Raw genomic sequence first — 25,242 nt, 5'->3', positions numbered from 1 at the left:
ATAATACCCCTTTCTCCCGGGCTTTTATGACGTGGTTTTCCCAACCAACTCGTTTTTCTGGATTGCACACCTCACGATTTCATATATTTCAATTTCATATACAGGCTCAACAGGGTCGACAAGTGTTAGTTTGGATCGCAATAAATTCCGGATTTCGATCCCATCCTTTGCAAATACAGCCATTTCCAATATTGCTGCCCACTTTGTCCATTCGAGTGGTGATTTGGCCGACGCTCTCTCCCAAAATGGGTTAATATTCAGTGGGTTTTTGGAATTTCCTGCTTGCTGCGCCATGTCATACCGGAGGGTATGATATTCTAACACTTGAATCCGATTGGATCGATAAACCTTAATTCTAAGTCGGAGCGATATAAACGACTAGTTGACAGATAACATTAACTCAACTCTCATTCTTATTTCAGTTAGAGTTCGTCCTCTCTGTCTACCAAGGTCAAGTGACCAGCCATCTAGGCGTTTAGCATAAGATTCTTAATAATATAAATAACATACATATAAGGTTAGTTTGTCGATCCAGACCGGATGACAATGATGTTCCGTAACTCCCAAAATTATTTAGGAACACCTTTCTTACTTTTTGCGATTATTTCCAGTTTTCATTGTTTTTTCAAATATAGCCTGCAGATTATATCTTGAGTTTGACTTTTATCAACTTCCAATTTTACAATTTGAATTAAATTTTACAGTTTGAACCCAAACTTTTTTTTACAAGGCTGCTTTTAAAAAGTTAATCAAGTTCACAGCGGAAAACAAAAGTTTTTACTTCAGTTTTTTTAAAATATATAAGACATCTTCAATGGCCCATTTCTTGATTCTTTTGTTTTATAAAATTGTATATGAAGTTTTAAATACAAACACACTTTTCGAGCTGTTAAGTCATTTATCTAACAAATTTCGCTGAACAAAACCTAAATTGAAGAACAAAGGTTGAGTGTTTGCTCTCTCATCATCAGAATGGATGTTTTATATACTTTTTATCACGATTAGATTCAATAAAACTATAACCCCGTTTTCTAATGATCTGGCTCTTAATGATTATAATAAAATCTCGGGAAAAAAATTAAAAAGCTGCTTCTTCCACAAATGATATTATGACCTGGATTTTCAGTGGGGTAAACTTCTCAGTAATTTAATAGTTTTGTTGATTTTGAGAGAAGAAGAGTATCAAAAATAGTTCCAACAAATGTGAAAAACATCATTCCGATTTCAAGTTATGTTTTGTCGATTGGGTTTTACCAAAATGTTTATAGTCACTTTTGATGAAACGTCGGAGTTATTTGCTTGCATCAATACGATAGAAAACAAAATTTTGAGAGAAAGTGAATTGAGGAAACAATTTGCAATGAAAATCTCTGAACGTTTATATCTCATCAATAACTATGTTTGTGAATTGAATATGACTTAATTTGATTCATTGATGTTCTTTTTATTCCAAGTTAAATAAAACTGAAATAACTTATACTGAATTAAATTAATTTAATTTAGAAATTTTAGTGCTTTTTCAAATACTATACTAAAATAGAAAACCGAACTTTCAATTGTTTATTTTTTTTGCCTTTTTGATAAAAAAGCTGGACAGAATATAATTTTTATCTAGAGGTTTGTATGTATCGATCAACACTCGGGCTGCTGATGCGCTTGAAACAATTTATATTCTATAAAATTGCCAGAAATTTTCAAAATCAAAGTTTTATCTGTGTGTCTAACTATACAATTTGCTCCGCATCTGGAGGATGTTTAGCACATATCCAAGGTTGTTCGTCACACATTATATTCAATTTAAACCACTCAAAGGTAAGTTGATCTTTTATGTTGTAATAAGGGAAAAAGTGAAACATCTTATTGTTTCCTTCGCTGAGTAAAAAAAATGCGTCGTGATAATGGCCGTTGATAACCAATTCTCCAGTTCCGAAGCCAACTTCCGATATAAGATTGACGCAAAGGTTCCTGTTGAAGTGGGCCTATAACAGACAATCTAAAGGTCTATATCATCCAATGTAAAAAAATTGAAGCTAAGAAATTTCAGATTGCTTATAGTTCTTACCAATAAAAATTCACCGAAGTTGAAGTAACCGATAAAAAATTAAAGTAATTTGATAGATAACAATTTTTCGGGCCCTATTTTTTCAAGTTGTAAGATATATGTTAAGATTGTTTCCATTTTTTGCACATTTCACAACTGTGGGAATTATGAATTGTTTTAAAGAAATGTTACGCATGCTAAAGAGCTTAAATATATGCAAATTGAAAATAAAACACTTCCCAAAAAACGGTTTTTGCCAACATGATATCAGGATTAAAAATTTATATAATGCTTCGCATTTTTTTATTTTTGATCACAAAAAATGGATAAACTTCATATGAATTTTTAAATTGAAAGTATGTTCAGCGACTACTCAAGCCCAGCTGTTTTTCTTTTTTGAAGCCAATTTTTTCAAACTAATTTTGCATGTATTTTTGAATAAATAGGTGTGTGAGCAATTTTTTGTGACTTCAAAAACTGAACAAAAATTTGCATGATAGCGCAATCTTGCTTCTGATTGCTTAAAAACTCCACAGGAACTGTAGATTTTTTTTGATAATAAAACATAAAAATCAAAAAATTATTTAATTCAGCAAATTTTGAAGAAAAAAAAGAGGAATCACACGCAAGTTCGATAACTTTTTTGTCGAAAAACCCATTAGTATGTCAAAAAGAATGTCTCAAGTCAGTTTTGATTAATTTGTGAGCTGCATTAAATCGCTGCTTAAGCGTCAATAGCACGAAGTATTTTACGCTTTAATTTGCAACTTGGAAAATGTCTAACCAATAGTTTTCAACTTTTCAAAAAAAATAATCATAATTTTTTTTTAAATTTGCATTGCGTAGATAATAGCTATGAGGTACTCTAAAAATTTTTGTGAAAATGGCTAGTCAAAAGCTCAAACTTTGTTTGAAGAAAAAACCACCACAGCACAAAAATTCAAAATTCTATCTTGTAAGCAATTAGGTTGGAAAGAAGTGACCTCAGAAAAAAAACGAGTACTTCTTGGGTATCAATGCGAATACATTTAAATCATACAATAGTTTATGTCACACTGTTTTGATACAGAAGATCGATACGCTTGATATTTATACTGATTTGTTTGAAAATTTTATGGGTGTCAATTACTCCTACTTTTTAAATCAATTATTTGAAAAAGGAAGACTACCTTTACAAAATTGAGGTTTTTGTTATCACCAGAGTAATCAGTAATTTCTTCCATGTAGCTGGCAGGAGATAATCCTCGGTCCTGGCCAAATTTTTTGTAGGCACCCAACTGGGACACACAACATAAACCTTCCTCTAAAACACAACACAAGAAAATTAACTGATTTGAAGAGTATTTCATGCAGCAGAGCCAGATGCCCGAAGATCTTGATAACCAATCAAAATTGAATGTTCATAAATCCAAAAAATTAAGCGTTAAATTAAGTTATTTTTTAGCGGTTGAAGTGTCATGAATTGATAAAAAATGTGTGCACATTCTTTTCCTACTGTCAGAAAAAAGCCAGCAATATTTTGTCAGGCCTAAACAATTGTCATTTACCATAACGGCGCACAATTACACATATTTGAAGTCGAGAACCTATTTTGCCAAAAGGCCACAAAATAATTTTTGCAAATTTTTGATCATTTTATAAACATTTGGACTTAAAACCAACAAAAAGTTCAGCTTGCATCTTAAACTGCAAGAATTGTCGCAAAAAGCTGTAAAATTAACATGCAAATACTTTATCAAATTATTATTAAAAAAAAACAAAAAAGTGGGATAATTCTCTAAAACTCTTGTTAATTGAAGTGATCAAAAAACAATTAAACTGAATTGAATCTAAATGACTCTCAAAAGAAAAAAACTCATAATCTAGATGATTGTCCAGCCTGCCTTCTTTTTAACAAGAAAAAATAAAGTCAATCAAAAGTCAAATCGCAATAAAGCAAAGTTGAGTGTGAAGTAATTTAGAGTTTTTTTTTCTAAAAAAGACACAATCATTACGAGGCCAAACTGTGCACTGGATAGGCGCACAATTTGATGTTTGTATGTCTCTGGAATTCAGAGACAAAACTGTAAGCCCGTTAAAGTTTTGTCAGAATGATCAAAGAAAATAAAGAACAAAAGAAGAACAAAAGGAGCGTCCTTGTTGCGGAATCCGCTTACATTCGCAAATTACACAGTTTGGTCTCGCAATGAAAAAAATCACCAAGAAAAATGTAAAAATACGCTATAATTTCATTGCTCTTAAGAGAACTGGGATCATTCATGTACATCGTGTCGAAAAAGTTTTCAAATGTAGCTCTTATCCTAAAGCGAAGAAGTTAAAAACTGACAAAAAAAGTTCTGAGAGAAAAGAACTTATTAAAAAAAATTTGGCAAAACTTGGCTATTGACAAAAAACGACCACCTGTTTTTTCTCATAAACCGTTCGTACGTTTGTTGGTAATGGCAATTGTCAGCGCATAATAATTCCCTTTCTTTATTCGGGTTAATGGGGATATTATTAATTCTTTTAATCTGGATTTGTTTAATTTGTTTAGAAGTTTGAAAAGTCGCATTGGCTAGTTATTAGATTATTTTGAACTGCTTTTTTTTTCTTTTTCTCATTTTTTAGCACATTTTATTATCCAAAATTGGCCCTCTTTTAACCCCCCTTTTGAGTTTTCGGTTCGTAAAACTATTTACAGGTTGTCATAATGTATTATTTATTAGATCACCTTTTTGAATGAATGATGATTACTCTAAGAAATTTAACTCACCTCGGGATAATATCAACGAGATTGAAAACCAGTTGATGTGTCTGTACACTCTGTTGATTAGCTCTATGAACTTGGAATAGTCATCACTCTCTGCCGATCTTTCACTCTTAATCGCATTGATCACTTTACCCATGTAGCAATAGCGAGTGCTGAAAATAAACATTTTTTTTGTTTTTTATTGGTCAAAATTGTTGTTAATTTTAACGCGGCAATGGAAGTTTTTCCAATGTTTCGTTTTTGATTTTTGTAGATATCGTTTTTTTTTTAAATCAGACTAAAAATTCGAGCAAATGATATCTGAATTATTTGAAATTTTTTTTTATTTAAGGTCGACAAACCAGAAGCGTACGTGTCACACTCGCGTTAGATTGTTTGGATTTACTGAACAATTATCTTCGCCCCCCCCATCAAGAAAGGGGGTGGGGGTTAATTGTTATAGTTAAGTAGGTTGTTAGCCGAGTTTTACACCAATCAGAATGCGGTTAAATTCGAATTATAAATAGTACGGTAACTACTGCTTTTATTTACAAGGGTGGCAATTCTTTAGTAGGCACCATAAGGGGAGGGGGTTAAATGATAAGTACATCCGAATATTTGTTTAATCTCTCTTAAGAATCTTTGAGAAGCGAATTTGTAGGGCGGGAGAAAAAAATGTACTTCAAAATATCACTCTTTCGAGACACTCTTCAATCTTTGTCAATTTAGAGATGAAATTTTGCACTTGGTGTGCACCTGAATTCTTTTTTGGTCAGTCAGAATGGAACATGTCTTCTGTCATTTTAGTTCAGCTAAACCCTCCATTCTATCACCACTCAACCAACCCAGTCTTTGAAAAATCCTCAGCTGTAAAAATAAATAAAAAACGTTTATCTAGTTCTTTTTCGCCCTCATTAAACACGAGGGGTTCGATCAGTTCGGAAAAGAAAAAATTTCTGGAAAAAACAAGAATCAGGATTTTTTTGATAAATTATAATTTCTCAGTAAACAAATTTGTATCAATTGAAAAAGGAATTAAAACTATTAAACTGGTTAAAAAATCGATAGAATGAAAAAAAAACAGAAAATTAAACTGAGGAATCATCATTTTCAAGAGCCGAAAATGTAAAGACACATTTTCAAATCAGAACAAATCAAGGCTGATAAGAACAGTAGTATTGTATCGTGTCCCGGATCCTAAGGGGGGGGGTCCTTCCTAAGGGGGGTCCTCACGTAAAGCAAAATCCTAGGAAAGGGGTCCTTAATTTTTCGGAGGACCCCTATCCTAGGATTTTGTAAATGATCGCAAGTTCCCACCCCTAAAGTAAAAGACCCCCTTCTTAGGATCTTGTTAAGCTGAGCCCAACAACCGGGACGCGATACAATAATTCATTCTAATTCCTTTTAAAGCGGTCCCTTTTCCCGCGATAACTAAAATTAATCGTCCTAATTCCTGAACTTTTCTAATTCGTCCTAGTTTCATGTGGATATCATTTCCTGGCTTTCTTTCTTTTCGTCAAAGATTTGTCATGCTATTAAAGTTTGTTATTGAAAACGAGCCTAAGGATTTCACATATTTGTTTGAATTAACACTTGGTTTGCGTCAACAGGTTTATTTGCCTGAAGCTATTTATAATAAAACAGTGATTGAGCTCAATACGAGTATTTTATTAGTTGTGAATTGGTAAAAACCAAAACATATACAAGTCGAAGTACAAAAAGGACGAACCGTAAAAATCATCTAAAAATATATGTTTCAGACTTTAATGTTTATTGTTTTGGTTTTCATTGCGCTTTTTTTTAGGTGGTCGTTCTTCTGAAGCTTCAGATAAGATAAATGGGTTATTTATAGGGGGACGTTCACGGACTCGGCTACTAGAAGCTTCTTCTTCTTGCAGCTCTGTTTCTGAGTAGGGCCGCTGTAAAAATCCCCAATCTGGAAGTTGAAAATCGGGAGAACTGTTATCAGTTTCATTGTATGAGTTGGCCCACTCGGTGTCCATTTAAATGTCTTCTAGAAAAGCATTTTCTTCAGCGGCTTTAAGGCCAAAGGGCACTGTCGAAATTCCGTCGAAAAGTAGAAAACGTTTTGAGTCGAATGGTGATAATGCAAGTTTGTTTTGTTTCACTGTCATTTGGTGTGAACTTTCGAAACTATATTATAGTTGTACACTCTCATTGTTTTTCCAGTGAATAATGTGTCCCTGAAGGTTTGGTGGACCAGTTCTCTCTGTGCACGCCGTTTAATTCCTTTGGCACTCAATTTTTGAGTGCCTTCTAAACAGAAGCAAAACTTTCTTTTCTACAACGCAGGGGATAATTTCATTTCACTTCAGCAACTCAATTTATACCGAACAAAATTTCATTCATTTTATCAAAAAAGAGCAGAAGACTCTAATTTATGATTAAAACAGAGGAAAAGAGAGGGAATATGTTGTCAAATAAATCAACGTTTAGGCAACATTGTATAATGTTGCCTAAATCAGCTAAATGCCCATAGTTTACTGCAAAAAATTAAGGGTGTTAGGGGGTTGGTGGTAGTAATTTTGTTCTGTAAAAGGTAGGAATGGGGGTGGAAGGGTGGCTTAATTTTATTTACCATTAAAGGCGACCGAATATAGTTTCGGTTTTAGGGCGATGAATTCTCTGATCGGCTTCCCACCAGTCTCGTCTTTGAATTTCAGCACAACTTTCTTGTTGGTATCCTCGAACAAGAAATGGTCCTCATCGTAATTTGAAATGTCGAAATCAGCTTTTATTTTCTCCAAGTCTCGGTAAACGTCATCAGTTTATGGCATAAAAAAACTATCCGTGTCGGAGTAAAGGAGTTCCAAGTTTAGATTTGGTTTCATTTTTTGATAATGAAACTGAAACATGAAACGCTTGGCGAGGTCTAGGATGGTTGCACCAACTATCATAGGTTTGTCCCACAATGTTTTTTTTACTGAAAAGCTGATTGTAGCTAATTGATCGTCAATGATTTGAAAGCTTTTCCTTGTGCTCAGAGCTGTTTTTTGTAAAAGTTCTCTCTCATTCCTTACAATCTTCAGCTTCTTTCTTCCTAACTTAGACTCCATTGTCTTATCGAAAGCTGAATTAACAATTAGCTTGTAGAAGTTCTCCTGGAATTTATTTACCGCGTTTTTTCGTAGGCGGGTGCTGAGGTCGACAAAGGGTGCCATCCAGTGACTTTGGCGGAACTGAAGAGCTTTTCCTAGGTGAGTAATTTTCATTCCCAGCTCATGGTACAATTTTAGGGTAAGGTAGTGCAAAACATAACATTCTTTAGGATGCAAGGTCTGTAGAAGCTTTGCCACTTTTGGCAGTGTGGTGATTCCCAATTTTCCCAACATGTCGACTTGCTCGTTGCTCATTGCACCGATGTCCACTACTTCACGAGAGGGGGCAAGGGGGTAATCAGCAAAGAAGTCGTGAAGCTCTTCGGGTATGGTTAAATTGACTTCAACTATTTAACCCCACTCTGAGGTTTCGCTGGTGAGGCTTATGTCTGCCAGACTTTTTTCAACTATTGAAAAATCGTTTAAGGGCAAAGGGCAGTGTTTCATTATCCCCCCGTACAAAATGTTTACATCAATGTTGGGGATGTAGCTTGATGGTTCTTAGGGCAAAAAATCGTCGAGGTATTTATTGTTTGCTTTGTAAAATCGGCGCGCGTAAGCCGACGACATGCCTCCTCGTATCATTCGCTGCACAAGGTCTAGATGTTCACGGTCCGTTAAGAGTTTCAGTTCGGGCTTACAAACTTTTAGAAACGCGTCCCCGGAAAGGTTACTTGCCGTGAAGTAACAGGCGCAATCCAGCCCGTATGTTTGATAGCAAACTTCACGAAAAGCTTCGAAAACTGAAGCAAGCAATAGCACATCTGTAGTCAAGTACAAGTCGTGGTAGTCACCAAGTGAGCCACACTTCATTTCGGTGAAAACTTTAAGAGCATGATTGTACTCGCTTCTTGAAACACTCACATCCCCTCCTGCTAGACTATTTTTCCACATTGCTCGTGGGGGAAGGCGAGTTTCTCGGAGTTTTTCGAATGAGTTGAAGTATGAGTAGGGGTAATGCCCTTTCTTTTTCAACACACTGACTTTTTCAGGTGAGTGGCCGAGTTTTTCAAAATAGTTCTCCAGCAGAAAAAACTTTTCGTTGGGCAAATTATCGACAAGTTTTGCCAACGATGCTAGCATGAACCTATACGAATCGATGAATCTCAGATTTTTGTAGAGTTTTTTGATTTTTCCGTTTTTGTCCGTGTACGTTTTTATATATACTGAGATTGTCAAGGATATATATTTTTCTTCAGATGCGGGTATTACGGAAAAAGTGTTTTCCGAATCGCTTTTTGCCAGCGCTTTGATTATAAAGTGTAAATCATAATTTGAAAAGTTATGAGCTAGCACTGGAATGTAATTTGTTGTTTTTCTATTAATGTTACACTCCTTGTGTGCCCAACCCAGGAACTTGTTGGTGTAATGGCAATGATCAAGTACCACTTGATCATTGTCGGAAAAATCATTCTCGCATATCCAACAAATTGTAGCATCTTCCCGTTCCTGGTCTGTTATACCAGTGAAAGTGTAATATTTCCTTTTTTCTACGTAAATTTGTCTCGCTAACGATTCAAGGGAGCTAATTAGCTCTTCCATCACATTCGGTCCTCTTTTAAGCTCAAACTTTAACAGGTCTTTTTGTCCCAAAATCGATTACTGCTAACGCGTAGCCGCACGGTTGATGGATTTCAATTGTTTGCGTGCTAGATTTTCGCGGATCAGGTTGCGGTCCGTATACTGGTAAGAGCAGTGACTCCAAATCAAAGTAGATTACTCTGGGTACGTACCAACGAGCTGTTAAGTTTTTGAACTTGTGATCATCTTTTCTCGGCTTGGGCATTGTTATGACGACATCTTCGTCTTGGTAACACAGTTCTTGATGTCTTCTCAGAGTTTCGAATGAAGCGCATGTGTGGAAACATTTGCGGCAAATCTCAGATTGAAATTGGTGCACTCTGTGCCGCACGTACTCGACCAATTTCTGGAGATCACTTATCAACACATAGTGATATTTTGATCCATCTGTCACCAGCAACAAGTCCACAATCAGGCTAGTAGTGAATCTGCTCGATACTCTTATGGGCAAAAATTCGCCATTGTTGTACCTGAACAGAAAAATAATTTTTATACCTAGGTTTGGAATGAAATAAAAAGGGTGTTTGAATAGGTGAAGAACTTTAATGAAGGAATTTCGAAATTGTTTTTGAAGGCAATTAGAATTTGCTTACCGGAAGACGTTGATTTGACAATTGTTCAACTTTTCAAATCTGTCCATATCCATCAGACCCATTGGCATTTCGTATTCCCCATTGATTTTCACAATTCCTTCTTTGTCGAGATCGTAGGTTGAGACTTTGTTTTTCTCCAGCCATTGTCTAGATGTGGGGTAGAGGGCAGGCTCATTCACATTGTGATATGCGGCAGCAAAGCAGTAGAGAAAGCAACGGTCATCATCTTTAGTGTTGATATTTGTGAGCAGAGTAGATGCTGCGCTGAGTGCATCAGGTAGCTCGAGGTAGGATCCTGCTCTTATTGGTGAGAAGGCCGCGAAACTGATATGCAATTTTTCAATTCTGTCAATAATCTATCCGCTACCATGAGAAGAGAGCGAATTGACTTGGTTGACCATATGTTCAATCAGTTCCAAGAATTTATCCCCAGCTATTCCCTCGAAGTACAGTGTCAATGTCTTAGTGTTCAGAAACAGCATGGTCCTTTCGAAGTTTCCACTGTCCCCGTCTTGCACAGTGGGAATTTTGATCATTCCCACTTCCACGTGGAATTGCACCTTGTTCGGACCCTCTTTGACCCTTTCCAGTATGAGAGCATCTATTTCCTCCTTGTTTTGCATCATGAGTTGAAGCAAATCCATTTCTTTTACACCAACTTTGAGATCGTATCGACGCAATTTGCCTCTGAACGCGCTTTCCGTTGGGGCAGCGGAAGACGTCGTCTCAATGCCGTCCCAAACTGGCAATGCGTGCTTCTTCAGCAAGTGTTGTCCATAGCTTTCCGCGGTGAGAAATATTGTATGGCAAAAGATACAATGACTATTGGAAGTCATGTCATGTACCAGCTTGACTTGCTCTCGGGCTTCCGACAAACTCTCGAATGACTCGAGAAACTCATCGCAAACAGTTTGAGGCGGAGGGGGAGGAAGGATCTTGTGAACTTTTTGCTCATGTCTTCTCAAGTTTCTTTTAGAGCTCAGTATTTTTCCGCACTGCTGGCAAGGAACAGGTGTCACGATAGAAGTAGCGTTGGGCATTATTTGTTGAAGTTACTGAAGTAGTTCAGTAAAATTTCAAGAAGTAAAACTGGTTATGAAAAAGCAAAAGCGAGAAGTGACTAGCACTAAAAACTTTGCGGGTAAGGGCAAGTAGAAGCCATTAACAAGAGTTATTCTTCGCCGTCTCGACAATAAGTACTTTTCTTTCCAAAAACAGGTTTATTACAGCTTTAAGCTCTATATGTCTGGTCACTCTGTTGAAGTGCAAGGGTTTTGTATACTAAAAACTGATTCATTTACAGCCTCAAACTTTTGCTGTTAATTTTAAGGGTTAGCGATAAATTTTTCAAGTTTTGGCATTTTTTAGGGGACTGGTTTAGACTTTCAATTAACATTTCAGCATTAAATTACAAAATTTAAAGCTTAGAATGATTCAGATAGAGCTCAAAACCTTTTCTGACTAATTTTAACTGTGAAACAGTAACTTCCTAATGATTTCAAGCCCACTTCTTGGTTTACGTAAAAAGGTATAATAAAAAGTAGAAACATGAGATAAAAGTATTCAGAAAGTAAAGCCCTCAACTATCTAATTAATTTGAAATAAAATAGTAAACTTAAAAAATGAAAACTTTGCAAATTTGATACCTTGATAGTTACCGATGCATGGTAAGCATAGATTGTCATTTGAATGTGTAAAAGATATCGGAATCAAAGTTTCCTTCATGTCATTCAGTGTCCCGTGAAACATTTCATATCATGTCCTTCGAAATATTAAGGCATGGCCGTTTGGTTTAAGGGGCAATAGCTAACCCGGCGTTGCTCGTCGCTATGCTCCTCGGGAACGGCTCCCGTTCTGTAATTTCAAGTAAAAAATTTTTTTTTTCAAAATAAAGGAAAACCTCAAACTTTTTTTTTGTTGTGAAAAAAAGAAAAATAATATTTAAAAAGTGTCCTTTAAATCTATCAACATCAGTTTTATGGGATCTCGAGCACAGTTCTACTGGTCGTGTTCGAAACTTAAAAAACATAATTTTGTAACTTTTTTTTCCTTCATTTTTAGCTTGAATTATTCGTTCTCATTTTAAAGTCAAGTGAATGTGGTTTGAAAATTTTAGGAGATATCTGATACGTAATTAGGACAAGCGTAAAAATTAAAAAACAATTATAGCCTAATCAATGAGAGTAGACGCTTAAAAAGTTGTGATTTTTTGAGAAAATCTAATTATTTTAAAAAAATTGGGAAAAACTTTTTTATCTCCAAATCCACTGAAACTACCCTCAATCAATTTGCCATAAAATTCTGAGCAGGGTTAAGGATCATGTTCATTTTTCGAAAAAAAAACGTAAATTTTTAATTTTCACATTTTTACCAAAACAATTGTCAGTTTTACACCCAAAACATGTATATAAATGTAAAATAATGCAGATTTATGGCTTAAAACACTCTCTGTTACTTTGCGTAAGACCTGGCTAACCCCAACGGGCACAAAGTATGATGAGAGAGAGAGAACAGAGAGTGTTTGATAAAAAAAGCCAAATAAATATGGTTGGACTACCAACAAGAAAATGTTCCATATTTATCTTACTTTTGAAAAGAAAGCAACATCCCGAAAAGGATATTCCAAATTGGGTTCACTATTGAGCAAGTGTATTTATCTCTCTCTCTCTCTCTCTCTCTCTCGTTCTTTCTCAAACAACAATTTTAGCGAAAAATAATTCTCGATTTGTGATATTTTTTCTAGTTTTTCAAGTTTTTCTCTAACATTTTGCTGAAAACTTTACGGGGCAAATTTCAATTGATCTATTAAGCAAAATAAAAACTGAGACAAAAATAAAAACACAGTAAAGTTAAAACAGTTTAAAACTCAAATCAAACAAAAATGAAAATATAAAACCTTGGAATAATATTTGAAACAAAGGAAAGTTTTTTGTTTAAGTTATTAGAACTCGCGAAACTGTAGTTTTCTCTTTTTAGGCGCATAGCAAGCTGCATTTGGAGGGGTGCCTTGAATGAGATATGGGGTCACTAGATCAATTGTCTCCGCACTCGATGAAACCCGAGCATCCGAATAGGAAGTTGATTGTTCTGGAGTTGAAACTGCTCCCCTAACAAACGACTCGGGAGACATTGCTGTCGGAATATCCCAGTACGCTTCGCGCTCTGCATAATCACGAATACATCCCTCCTGATTTTCAAACAACGGCATTGACTCGCAGTCATACGCGAAGTGAATTTTTTTTGGAGACTGCTCGAGCGAGGTTGTGTCGTTTATCTCCGTCTTTTCTAATGCCGGGTAGCTCTCGTGAATAGTGCAACTCTCGTACATTCGTTTTCGATTCTGTCGAAGAAGATCAATATGATCAAGGAGGTAGTTCGGTAGCATGATATGACTTTTTGTAGTCCATTCCTTGTTTTGATTCTCGTCGTTTTTTCGTGGAGCCAAGTCATTGAACGGACTTGCTGTAGACGGAGAGACTCTCTCTTTCTGTTGATGGTTGACTGCAATCGACTCTCTCGTGTATGTTTGGTAGATAATTGTTCTTTCTCGATCAGACACTGAGATTATTTGTAAAGGACTAGCCATGACTTGAAAAGGTTTAAGGTTTTGTTAAAATAAAATGACTGAACTACCGGATGAAATTGAGAGAATGAAAAGAATGAAAAGTTTATTAATGAGAATGAGATCAGAAAAGGGGTGGCATGGTTCAATTAGGTCAAAACTAATAAATTTTTAGGCGAGGCTATCAAATTTTATTCATTCTTTTACGCATGACGCCTGAGGTCATGTTAGGAATGAATGTGAAAACCCAATTTTTTAGATTTATGTGATAGCTTTATTATAGTGGCTACGGGCGAAAGCACTCAAAATCAAATTTTCATGATACTTTGCCAGACCTTCTTTGTCATGCTATTAGAAATTTATTACCATGATTCATAACAGTCATTAAAATAACCGTCACAATAAAAAACACAAGAAGATTTTTAGAGTATAGCCGGGGGGAAAAGTAACTAAATACCCATATAAAAAGAGATTTTTCGTTAAAGAAATTATATCCTTGGTGATTAAGTTTTATCAATATGGCTTAGGGCGCTCGTAAACGTTATCACCTATATTTTTACTTTGGGAGCGCATGATCTGTCTCGTATACTGTGACCAGTCATTCTTCAACGTTTCACACTAAAAACCAGTTGGCTGTTATTCATTTATAATGTACGCTTCTCTTGAAACGGATGTTGACTATTTTGATGATTTTAGGGATATATCTTCGAATGATAAACGTTTAGTTAGAGTCGGTGCAAAAACATTCGCACAGACCGGTACTTACATAACTATCAAATTGTACAAAAAAGACGACGAGGGAACTTTCAAGTATCGACAAGGAATAACTTTGTCAACTGGTGAATTCCAGTCCTTGGCGGACAATTATACAAAAATCAAAAGATTGACGAAAGCAAAAAAGTGCGACGTGACTGAAAAGCGAAACAAATCAAAAAAATCTTCATGCTCTGAAATCGAATGCGAAAGTGAAAACGATGATAACTGTCGGGTTGTGTAACATTATCAACTCGTTATTCTATTGAAACTTCAAAGCAAGGGTTAAAGCAATGTATGAGCAATCCCCTGATTATTTCAAACAGTTCCGTAAAATTACAAATTTTCATCCTGAATCATGAACCCAACTTTTCAGGCTTCGCTTCAAAAGCAAATTTTGCGGTATCCTCCCATTCGAATAAATTAGATTTTTGCAATCATTCGATTGACAACGAAAAACATTATCATGGGCTGGTCGAATTCACAAAAGAGTCTACCGATTTACTTAACAAGATGATTTCAAAAGCCTTCGTTGTTCCTTGTCTTCTCTCTACATTCAAATTTTTAATTTTGTGTTGCTCCAACTATGAATTGTCTGGCCCTCTGATGGAAAAACTGAAAATAGCTCTGAATTATAACTCCGTCAACAACTTAGATGTTAGTGGTGTTCCATTTCGCAGACGATTGCCTCAAGTTTGCTTCGGCTCGCATACTAAATCAGTTCAAACTCAAACTGACCTGATTACTAACGTAACAACTGAACGCTTTAATATTATTTTGAATGGTGAAAATGCTGCTGAGAGTTCTAGAATAATTGACATAATTTTAAGTGGCTATGGTTGTATGGAAATTGATTCAAACAATTTGTTTGAGAAATTTATCATGGAGAAGAAATTCAAATTTTAAATATTGGTTTTCTTTCGCTCTCTTGTATATCAAAAAAAATGTTACTACACATGCGGGAGGCGTTCCCGAGGAGCGTAGCGACGAGCAACGCCGGGTTAGCTATTGCCCCTTGAACCAAACGGCCATGCCTTAATATTTCGAAGGACATGATATGAAATGTTTCACGGGACACTGAATGACATGAAGGAAACTTTGATTCCGATATCTTTTACACATTCAAATGACAATCTATGCTTACCATGCATCGGTAACTATCAAGGTATCAAATTTGCAAAGTTTTCATTTTTTAAGTTTACTATTTTATTTCAACTTAATTAGATAGTTGAGGGCTTTACTTTCTGAATACTTTTATCTCATGTTTTTATTTTTTATTATACCTTTTTACGCAAACCAAGAAGTGGGCTTGAAATCATTAGGAAGTTACTGTTTCACAGTTAAAATTAGTCAGAAAAGGTTTTGAGCTCTATCTGAATCATTCTAAGCTTCAAATTTTGTAATTTAATGCTGAAATGTTAATTGAAAGTCTAAACCAGTCCCCTAAAAAATGCCAAAACTTAAAAAATTTATCGCTAACCCTTAAAATTAACAGCAAAAGTTTGAGGCTGTAAATGAATCAGTTTTTAGTATACAAAACCCTTGCACTTGAACAGAGTGACCAGACATATAGAGCTTAAAGCTGTAAGTAACCTGTTTTTGGAAAGAAAAGTACTTATTGTCGAGACTGCGAAGTAATAACTCTTGTTAATGGCTTCTACTTGCCCTTACCCGCAAAGTTTTTAGTGCTAGTCACTTCTCGCTTTTGCTTTTTCATAACCAGTTTTACTTCTTGAAATTTTCCTGAATTACTTCAGTAACTTCAACAAATAATGCCCAACGCTACTTCTATCGCGACACCTGTTCCTTGCCAGCAGTGCGGAAAAATACTGAGCTCTAAAAGAAACTTGAGAAGACATGAGCAAAAAGTTCACAAGATCCTTCCTCCCCCTCCGCCTCAAACTGTTTGCGATGAGTTTCTCGAATCATTCGAGAGTTTGTCGGAAGCCCGAGAGCAAGTCAAGCTGGTACATGACATGACTTCCAATAGTCATTGTATCTTTTGCCAAACAATATTTCTCACCGCGGAAAGCTATGGACAACACTTGCTGAAGAAGCACGCATTGCCAGTTTGGGACGGCATTGAGACGACGTCTTCCGCTGCCCCAACGGAAAGCGCGTTCAGAGGCAAATTGCGTCGATACGATCTCAAAGTTGGTGAAAAAGAAATGGATTTGCTTCAAGTCATGATGCAAAACAAGGAGGAAATAGATGCTCTCATACTGGAAAGGGTCAAAGAGGGTCCGAACAAGGTGCAAGGCTACGCGTTAGCAGTACTCGATTTTGGGAAAAAAGACCTGTTAAAATTTGAGCTTAAAAGAGGACCGAATGTGATGGAAGAGCTAATTAGCTCCCTTGAATCGTTAGCGAGACAAATTTACGTAGAAAAAAGGAAATATTACACTTTCACTGGTATAACAGACCAGGAACGGGAAGATGCTACAATTTGTTGGATATGCGAGAATGATTTTTCCGACAATGATCAAGGTGTACTTGATCATTGCCATTACACCAACAAGTTCCTGGGTTGGGCACACAATGAGTGTAACGTTAATAGAAAAACAACAAATTACATTCCAGTGGTAGCTCATAATTTGTCAAATTATGATTTACACTTTATAATCAAAGCACTGGCAAAAAGCGATTCGGGAAACACTTTTTCCGTAATACCCGCATCTGAAGAAAAAAAATATATCCTTGAAATGTAAAAACGTACACGGACAAACACGGAAAACTCAAAAAACTCTACGAAAATCTGAGATTCATCGATTCGTATAGGTTCATGCTAGCATCGTTGGCAAAACTTGTCGATAATTTGCCCAACGAAAAGTTTTTTCTGCTGGAGAACTATTTTGAAAACTCGGCCACTCACCTGAAAAAGTCAGTATGTTGAAACAGAAAAGGCATTACCCCTACTCATACTTCAAGTCATTCGAAAAATTCCGAGAAACTCGCCTTCCCCCACGAGCAATGTGGAAAAATAGTCTAACAGGAGGGGATGTGAGTGTTTCAAGAAGCGAGTACAATCATGCCCTTAAAGTTTTCACAGAACTGAAGTGTGGCTCACTTGGTGATTACCACGACTTGTACTTGACTACAGATGTGCTATTGCTTGCTTCCGTTTTCGAAGCTTCCCAAGAAGTTTGCCATCAAACATACGGGCTGGATTGCGCCTGTTACTTCACGGCAAGTAACCTTTCCGGGGACGCCTTTCTAAAAGTTTGTAAGCCCGAACTGAAACTCTTAACGGACCGTGAACATCTAGACCTTGTGCAGCGAGTGATACGAGGAGGCATGTCATCGGTTTATGCGCGCCGATTTTACAAAGCAAACAATAAATACCTCGACGATTTTTCGCCCTCAGAACCATCAAGCTAGATCCTCAATATTGATGCAAACAATTTGTACAGGGGGATAATGAAACACTGCCCTTTGCCCTCAAACGATTTTTCAATAGTTGAAAAAAGTCTGGCAGACATACTGCTCACCAGCGAAACCTCAGAGTGGGGTTTCATAGCTGGAGTCAATTTAACCATACCCGAAGAGCTTCACGACTTCTTTGCTGATTACCCCCTTGCCCCCTCTCGTGAAGTAGTGGACATCGGTGCAATGAGCAACGAGCAAGTCGACATATTGGGAAAATTGGGAATCACCACACTGCCAAATGTGCCAAAGCTTCTACAGACCTTGCATCCTAAAGAAGGTTATGTTTTGCATTACCTTACCCTAAAATTGTACCATGAGCTGGGAATGAAAATAACTCACCTAGGAAAAGTTCTTCAGTTCCGCCAAAGTCACTGGATGGCACCCTTTGTCGACCTCAACACCCGCCTACGAAAAGCCGCGGTAAATAAATTCCAGGAGACCTTCTACAAGCTTATTGTTAATTCAGCTTTCGGTAAGACAATGGAGTCTAAGTTAGGAAGAAAGAAGCTGGAGATTGTAAGGAATGAGAGAGAACTTTTACAAAAAACAGCTCTGAGCACAATGAAAAGCTTTCAAATCATTGACAATCAATTAGCCACAATCAGCTTTTCAGTTACAAAAATATTGTGGGACAAACCTATGATAGTTGGTGCAACCATCCTAGACCTCGCCAAGCGTTTCATGTTTCAGTTTCATTATCAAAAATTGAAACCAAATCTAAACTTGGAACTCCTTTACTCCGACACGGATAGTTCTATTTATGCCATAAAAACTGATGACGTTTACCGAGACTTGGAGAAAATAGAAGCTGATTTCGACTTTTCAAATTACGATGAGGACCATTTCGTGTTCGAGGATACCAACAAGAAAGTTGTGCTGAAATTCAAAGGCGAGACTGGTGGGAAGCCGATCAGAGAATTCATCGCCCTAAAACGGAAACTATATTCGGTCGTCCTTAATGGTAAATAAAATTTAAGCCACCCTTCCACCCCCATTCCTACCTTTTACAGAACAAAATTACTACCACCAACCCCCTACCCCCCCTTATTTTTTTGCAATAAACTATGGGCATTTAGCTGATTTAGGCAACATTCTACAATGTTGCCTAAACGTTGATTTATCTGACAACATATTCCCTCTCTTTTCCTCTTTTTTAATCATAACTTAGAGTCTTCTGCTCGTTTTTGGTAAAATGAATGAAATTTTGTTCGGTATAAATTGAGTTGCTGAAGTGAAATGAAATTATCCCCTGCGTTGTAGAAACGAATAACAGTTTTGCTTCTGTTTAGAAGGCACTCAAAAATTGAGTGCCAAAGGAATTAAACGGCGTGCACAGAGAGAACTGGTCCACCAAACCTTCAGGGACACATTATTCACTGGAAAAACAGTCAGAGTGTACAACTATAATATAGTTTCGAAAGCTCACACCAATATGACAGTGAAACAAAACAAACTTACATTATCATCATTCGACTCCAAACGTTTTCTACTTTTCGACGGAATGTCGACAGTGCCCTTTGGCCATAAAGCCGCTGAAGAAAATGCTTTTCCCGAAGACATTTACATGGACAACGAGTGGGCCAACTCATACAATGAAACTGATAACAGTTCTCCCGATTTTCAACTTCCAGATTGGGGATTTTTACACCGGCCCTACTCAGAAACAGAGCTGCAAGAAGAAGAAGCTTCTAGTAGCCGAGTCCGTGAACGTCCCCCTATAAATAACCCATTTATCTTATCTGAAGCTTCAGAAGAACGACCACCTAAAAAAAGCGCATTGAAAACCAAAACAATAAACATTAAAATCTGAAACATATATTTTTAGATGATTTTTACGGTTCGTCCTTTTTGTACTTCGACTTGTATATGTTTTGGTTTTTACCATTTCACAACTAATAAAATACTCGTATTGAGCTCAATCACTGTTTTATTAAAAATAGCTTCAGGCAAATAAACCTGTTGACGCAAACCAAGTGTTAATTCAAACAAATATGTGAAATCCTTAGGCTCGTTTTCAATAACAAACTTTAATAGCATGACAAATCTTTGACGAAAAGAAAGAAAGCCAGGAAATGATATCCACATGAAAATAGGACGAATTAGAAAAGTTCAGGAATTAGGACGATTAATTTTAATTATCGCGGGAAAAGGGACCGCTTTAAAAGGAATTAGAATGAATTATTGTATCGCGTCCCGGTTGTTGAGCTCAGCTTAACAAGATCCTAAGAAGGGGGTCTTTTACTTTAGGGGTGGGAACTTGCGATCATTTACAAAATCCTAGGATAGGGGTCCTCCGAAAAATTAAGGACCCCTTTCCTAGGATTTTGCTTTATGTGAGGACCCCCCTTAGGAACGACCCCCCTTAGGATCCGGGACACGATACAATGCTACTAAGAACCTTTGTAATCTCTACAGCTACAAGGAACTATAAAAACACGCAAACATTTTTATGGATTTGAGAATAACAACACATCACATGTACTTGATCAAAATAGAAGTAAACTGATAGAAAAACTTTACAAAAAAACTGTTCTCAAAAATTTGAGAGTGCAAAATTAAAAAAGAACGTAAACTTTTTGTCTTGTAAAGCAAAACCCGGTTAGAAAAAGCTCTCTAATTATTGTCCCGATTTTCGAATAAATTGCGGAATATTAATGATTGAAGTCAATTATTAAGTCAATTTTTCCTAAATAAGCATTTCTGACTGATTTTTTATACCATCTGAGAAACATATTTACCCTAAGCTTAAATGTAATCAAATAAGCGGGATAATCAACGCGCGATCTATTGCGCTTTTATAAAACTTGTATATTGCGCTTTTATAAAATTTGGCGTTTGGAACTGAATGGAAACCGTTGATCTTTTTGAAACAATAAAAAAACGCTAACACATCCCCTGTATCTTTCATAGCTGAGGGGAAAAATTGAAGACAAAAGGAAATATATCGATAATTTTTTTTCGATTCGTCAATTATTCTATCAAAAAATTTTTTTTAAAGAACATTGCACTCAAAATACTCAGATCCTTGCCCTGATATACGAGCAGTCTTGTTAAAACAATCGGAGATGCTGAAGAGACACTTTGAAAATTACTTAAGGCGTTTTGAGATAAAGGGAAGAGTTTTTCCATTTTTGCAATTAATTTGTCAATTAATTCACCATTTTGTATAAAATCAAATTTTAAGTGTATTCGGAACGTTCAAAGCTTTGCCTTGATATATAAGCAGTATTTTATTTATTTAAAGCAACATCTTTAGCGATAACTTTGTAGGTTTTGAACTATATAGAAGAAATTTTTAATTTTAAAATGGGGAACTAAGCAAAATATGGGAAGTAAGATGTGCAAATGGTTGAGAAAACAAAACATTGCCAAAATGATCATTCAAGTGTTTAGCCGGAATGTGCGAAAAATCTAGGTTTTTAACTATATGTTGAGAGTTGGCCTTGTCATAAACAATTATAGCAAGTAGATTATTTTGTCTTTAGTATGCGGCTGATGTAGGTAATTACAATCGCATTTGATTTCCCGTGTTGACCAAAAATGCTAATCATACAATTTTCATATATGAAAAAATACTAACCATAGACCTAACATGCAATTTTCTGAGAAGATTATTTTGTTACGGCATATGTATTGAAACACTCATCGTTAAACTCTTTTAATTTTTTTGCTTCAATGAACCTGAAATACATCTCCCTTCATTTTCCTTGTTATATGAATCACCGGTTTGAATACAATAGAAAAAACTAAATAAATTTGAGACAATCTAGAAAGAAAAAAAATGATAAGTCAGATAAATTATTTGAAAAAATTTCACTAAGTGATGTCAGTTATATCAGACGTGCTGTTGAAAACAAAAATGCACTGAACTTTTTTTCCGCTGGTGAAACAAACCTCATCTAGTTGAAGAAAACTTCGCTCTCTCCAAAAAACGATTGTTTTCTGGAAATTTTTCGAGAGCCCAAAAGGCGAAAAAGCCAAATTCGAAAACCAAAACAGGTAAGAAAAGCCGTATTTAGACCGTTTTGACAGTTTTGGCCAAAAAATTTAGTTTTTTTTTCGGCATGAGTTTTCCCCTCAAATTTAGTACATATTGGCGTTGAAGACGCCGTACGCCTTTAGAGAACATTTATGATCAGCCAGCCAGTACTGGAGGTATTAAAAGACAAAAGAAGGAAATCTTTAGGTAGCGAGGAAGTTGAATTCTTAAAGAGAAGAAGCGTCCGCCCCCTTCCCTATATCAGCTACTGTTTTTACCCTAGCTGACATTTTGGGTCAATCTAACAAATATTTTCCAAAATCTTGATTAAATGAATTTTTTGTTAAGCCTTTTCATATGACATAGTTCTTTGCACAATTTGTAAGAATCTTTCAAAATTTTCAGAAATGTGACATCCGCATTCAAGCTTGTTTTTCTGGAAGTTCTAACTCAAATCGTACAAAATCTTGCAAGATAGGTTGTCATCTATTTTTATTGGAGTTACTTGCCTGTATTTATGGCACAATTGTGACCTCCTGTCTGGAGTGTAATCGCTGGGGATAAGAAACAGCATAGATTCCCATTCTAGAGACTTTGGTATTAGGATACTGCCAAATGATCCACTGCCTTGTAAACAGAAGTGTTAAGATGTTAATCCAACAGTAAAGAATTTTCACAGATTTCAACCATTGCCAAAAACTAAATACTTTATATATCATGAGAATTCTCTTTGGAAAAACCAGAACTGAATATTTATCACTTCGCAACCTTCGTAGCAACGTGCTGCTAAGAGTTTGCTAAATTTTCAGCCAAATTGGAAAATTGTTTTTTTTTTCAAAAAATAATTTGCAAAAAATTTGCTGCTTATCCGCACTGACCAAAATGGTTTATGATCAACTTTAGTATCAAAAACTGTTTAGTTAGGATGTCTAAGTCAATTTGGATTAACTCTTAATATATTGAAGTTTTTTTTTATTAGAAAACTGGAAAAATTTTATGTAGATCAAATCTAAATTGACTTAAACTGATAGCTTTTCAAAATGCGAAAATTTATTTGGATTGACTGTATTTAGGCTCAGTAAATCACTTTTGGAAAATAGTTGTTTGTGTTGATGGAATGATTAAAAAGATGTGTCTTTGCTCATTTTTAAATCATAATTAACTTCAGATTTTTGAATATATGTTGGTCAAATTCTGTAGTTGCAGATCTTGTTAAATTGGCCAAATCTAACACAGCTCTAGTCAGAATTATCAAAAAAAGCAGATATTCTCCGAAAATAATTCCAATTCAAGATAAAATTGTCCAATTTTTGAGTAAATCCTCAAAACTTTTTAATTGATCCCGGCAATTTTTTTGTTTTTGTTAAGGTTTATCTCTGATATCGCCAAAAACTCTTTTGCAAAACAATCAAATTAAACAAAAATTTTTTCTTAGATATTTTTTCTAGGTTGATTGACTTTGGTTTGTTTCTTGAAACATAAGTTTTGTTTACTTTTCTATTAACGGTACATACCGATCATGACTAAAGATAACCACAAAATGGATCCGCACATTGTTCTGTGAAATGGTAATGGATTTCTGTGTCAAAAAAAGTAAAGATTTCTATATGAGTATACGGAGCTGATCATGAAGAGAACAAAATTAATCAAATATACGAAGGACCGTTCTTAATTAATTTAACCAGTTTTGATTAGTAAATTCTAATTCGAACGTTTGTTTGAAGAGAAAAGGTTGAACTATACTACCTATAAGAAAATCAGTGAACTACAACTAAGCACTTGGATATCATATTTTTCCTGCCAATTGATTTATCAACGTTTATGTCAATTATTTATTCGGATCAACCGTACAACTCCCTCCCAAAAATTTTTTTAGCGAGGGATAAAAAACCGGTTTGTCAGAAATTGGATTCGAGTGCTAATTAGTCAAAAAAATTAATCAAGACAAAAATTTGATTAATTTTTTCGATTATTAACACTATAAAATAGCTGTTCCTTATTAACATGTTTCTCGAGTATTTTGAATGTTTTTGGGAGGACATCTACGGTAACCGCACTGACAAAAATGAACTGCTTATAGTATGAAAAGTACAAAATTGAAATCGAAAAGATAAACATGATTTGGATCAGTTTAAAATCAATTTAAATTGATCTCGATTCAGCTAAAAGAATTGATCCAAATCAAATTTAACTCGATTTAAGTCTTTTTTCAGTCCTAATTAATTTTTATTTTCAGCGGGATCAAAACGGGTTAAAATTATTTTAATTCTAGTTATTTTCTGTTGCTTTTTTACATTGCCCTTTAGTTTTCATTTTACATCCATAGCGTATGGTAGCAGAAAGAAACGACCAATTATCTGCAAAAATATCGGTAAAATTTCGATGATTTCCTTGCATAATTCGAGTTCAGAATCTAATTTACATTGAGCATTGCTTAATTTCTGCATAAACTCTTGCTCAAAAGTTGACTCACATTAAAAATTTTCTCGGATTTGATTGCTCGTTATTGAGCTCAAAATAAGTTTATTTTTATAGAACAATTTCTTGATTTGTTGATAGATTTTTGCCAAAATTTGGTAAAATTGGTGATTTTTGCTAATTTGTTTTGACTTGTGTCATTGTTTTTTTTTCTCTGAAATCTAGCAAGTCGATTTGAAATGGAGTATTAGTCACAAAAATCGACCTGCTGTTGGTTCTTTTCAAATGGAATAATTTGTAATTTAAAAAAATTTCGATGTATTTAAGCAAGATTCGGATGTAATTTTGTCAATTGGTAAATTCATCCAAATTGATTTGAATAGATTTTTAGTTATTAAAATTCATCCAAAATCATCAGAAAAGATTAATTTAAATCTAAATATAACTTATTTGGGTTCGTAAAATATGCATTGGTACATTACGAGGCCAATCTGTGCACTGAATTAGCGCAGAGTTTTGTGTCTGTATGTTCATGTGTTCCAGAAACAAGTCTTTAAACATGTTAAATTTGTGTCGGAACTATCAAAGTAAGTGAAAGAACAAAAGAAGAACAAAGGGAACGCCCTTGTTGCGGAAAAGCTTACATTTGCCAAGAAGCACAGTTTGGCCTCATACTGTAGCTGATTTGGATCAATTTGAAATCGATGAGCCATATATTTCAAACTGTGTTCAACCTAATAGAAAGTATTTCAGTTAAACTTCCTTGAAAAAAATAGAACTCGTTGAGTGAGTTTTTTGTTGAGCTGAGTTTCTATTGAAAAAAAAATCTACGTAATTTGTACGATGCTAGATAAAAAAGACGACAGTACATTATTTGACTTGACAAGAGTACGAAAAATGAGTGTCAAAAATTTCAATTAATTTGTTCAAATTCAAGTGGTTGTTTGTATTTCTCAAAAATGCAAATGGATAAGGTGAGTATCGTCGTCTTAAAGTCCCACAAAATTGGCTATCGTCTTAACTGTCGTTTAGCTGTTTTCTA

The 25,242-nt window shown here is 35.4% G+C and overlaps 2 protein-coding genes across 2 annotated transcripts in view; one reads left to right on the top strand and one right to left on the bottom strand.

Annotated features, from left to right (window-relative positions):
- The window catches only part of LOC134855116 (splicing factor 3B subunit 1-like), a 602,997-nt gene that overhangs the window by 13,409 nt on the left and 564,346 nt on the right, over positions 1 to 25,242 (top strand). The gene's annotated exons all lie outside the window — the stretch shown is intronic.
- LOC134855601 (uncharacterized) lies at positions 1,548 to 23,471 on the bottom strand. Its single transcript, XM_063872137.1, has 5 exons — positions 23,297 to 23,471; positions 22,292 to 22,409; positions 4,794 to 4,942; positions 3,211 to 3,344; positions 1,548 to 1,979 (listed from the first exon to the last, which is right to left on the bottom strand). The coding sequence occupies exons 1-5, from the start codon at positions 23,334 to 23,336 to the stop codon at positions 1,725 to 1,727; spliced, it is 696 nt and encodes a 231-aa protein (XP_063728207.1). The 5' UTR covers positions 23,337 to 23,471; the 3' UTR covers positions 1,548 to 1,724.

The sequence above is a fragment of the Symsagittifera roscoffensis genome, chromosome 10 (genome assembly GCF_963678635.1).
Source record: "Symsagittifera roscoffensis chromosome 10, txSymRosc1.1, whole genome shotgun sequence".
Taxonomy (NCBI): domain Eukaryota; kingdom Metazoa; phylum Xenacoelomorpha; order Acoela; family Convolutidae; genus Symsagittifera; species Symsagittifera roscoffensis.
This window is presented reverse-complemented; position numbering and strand designations above follow the sequence as displayed.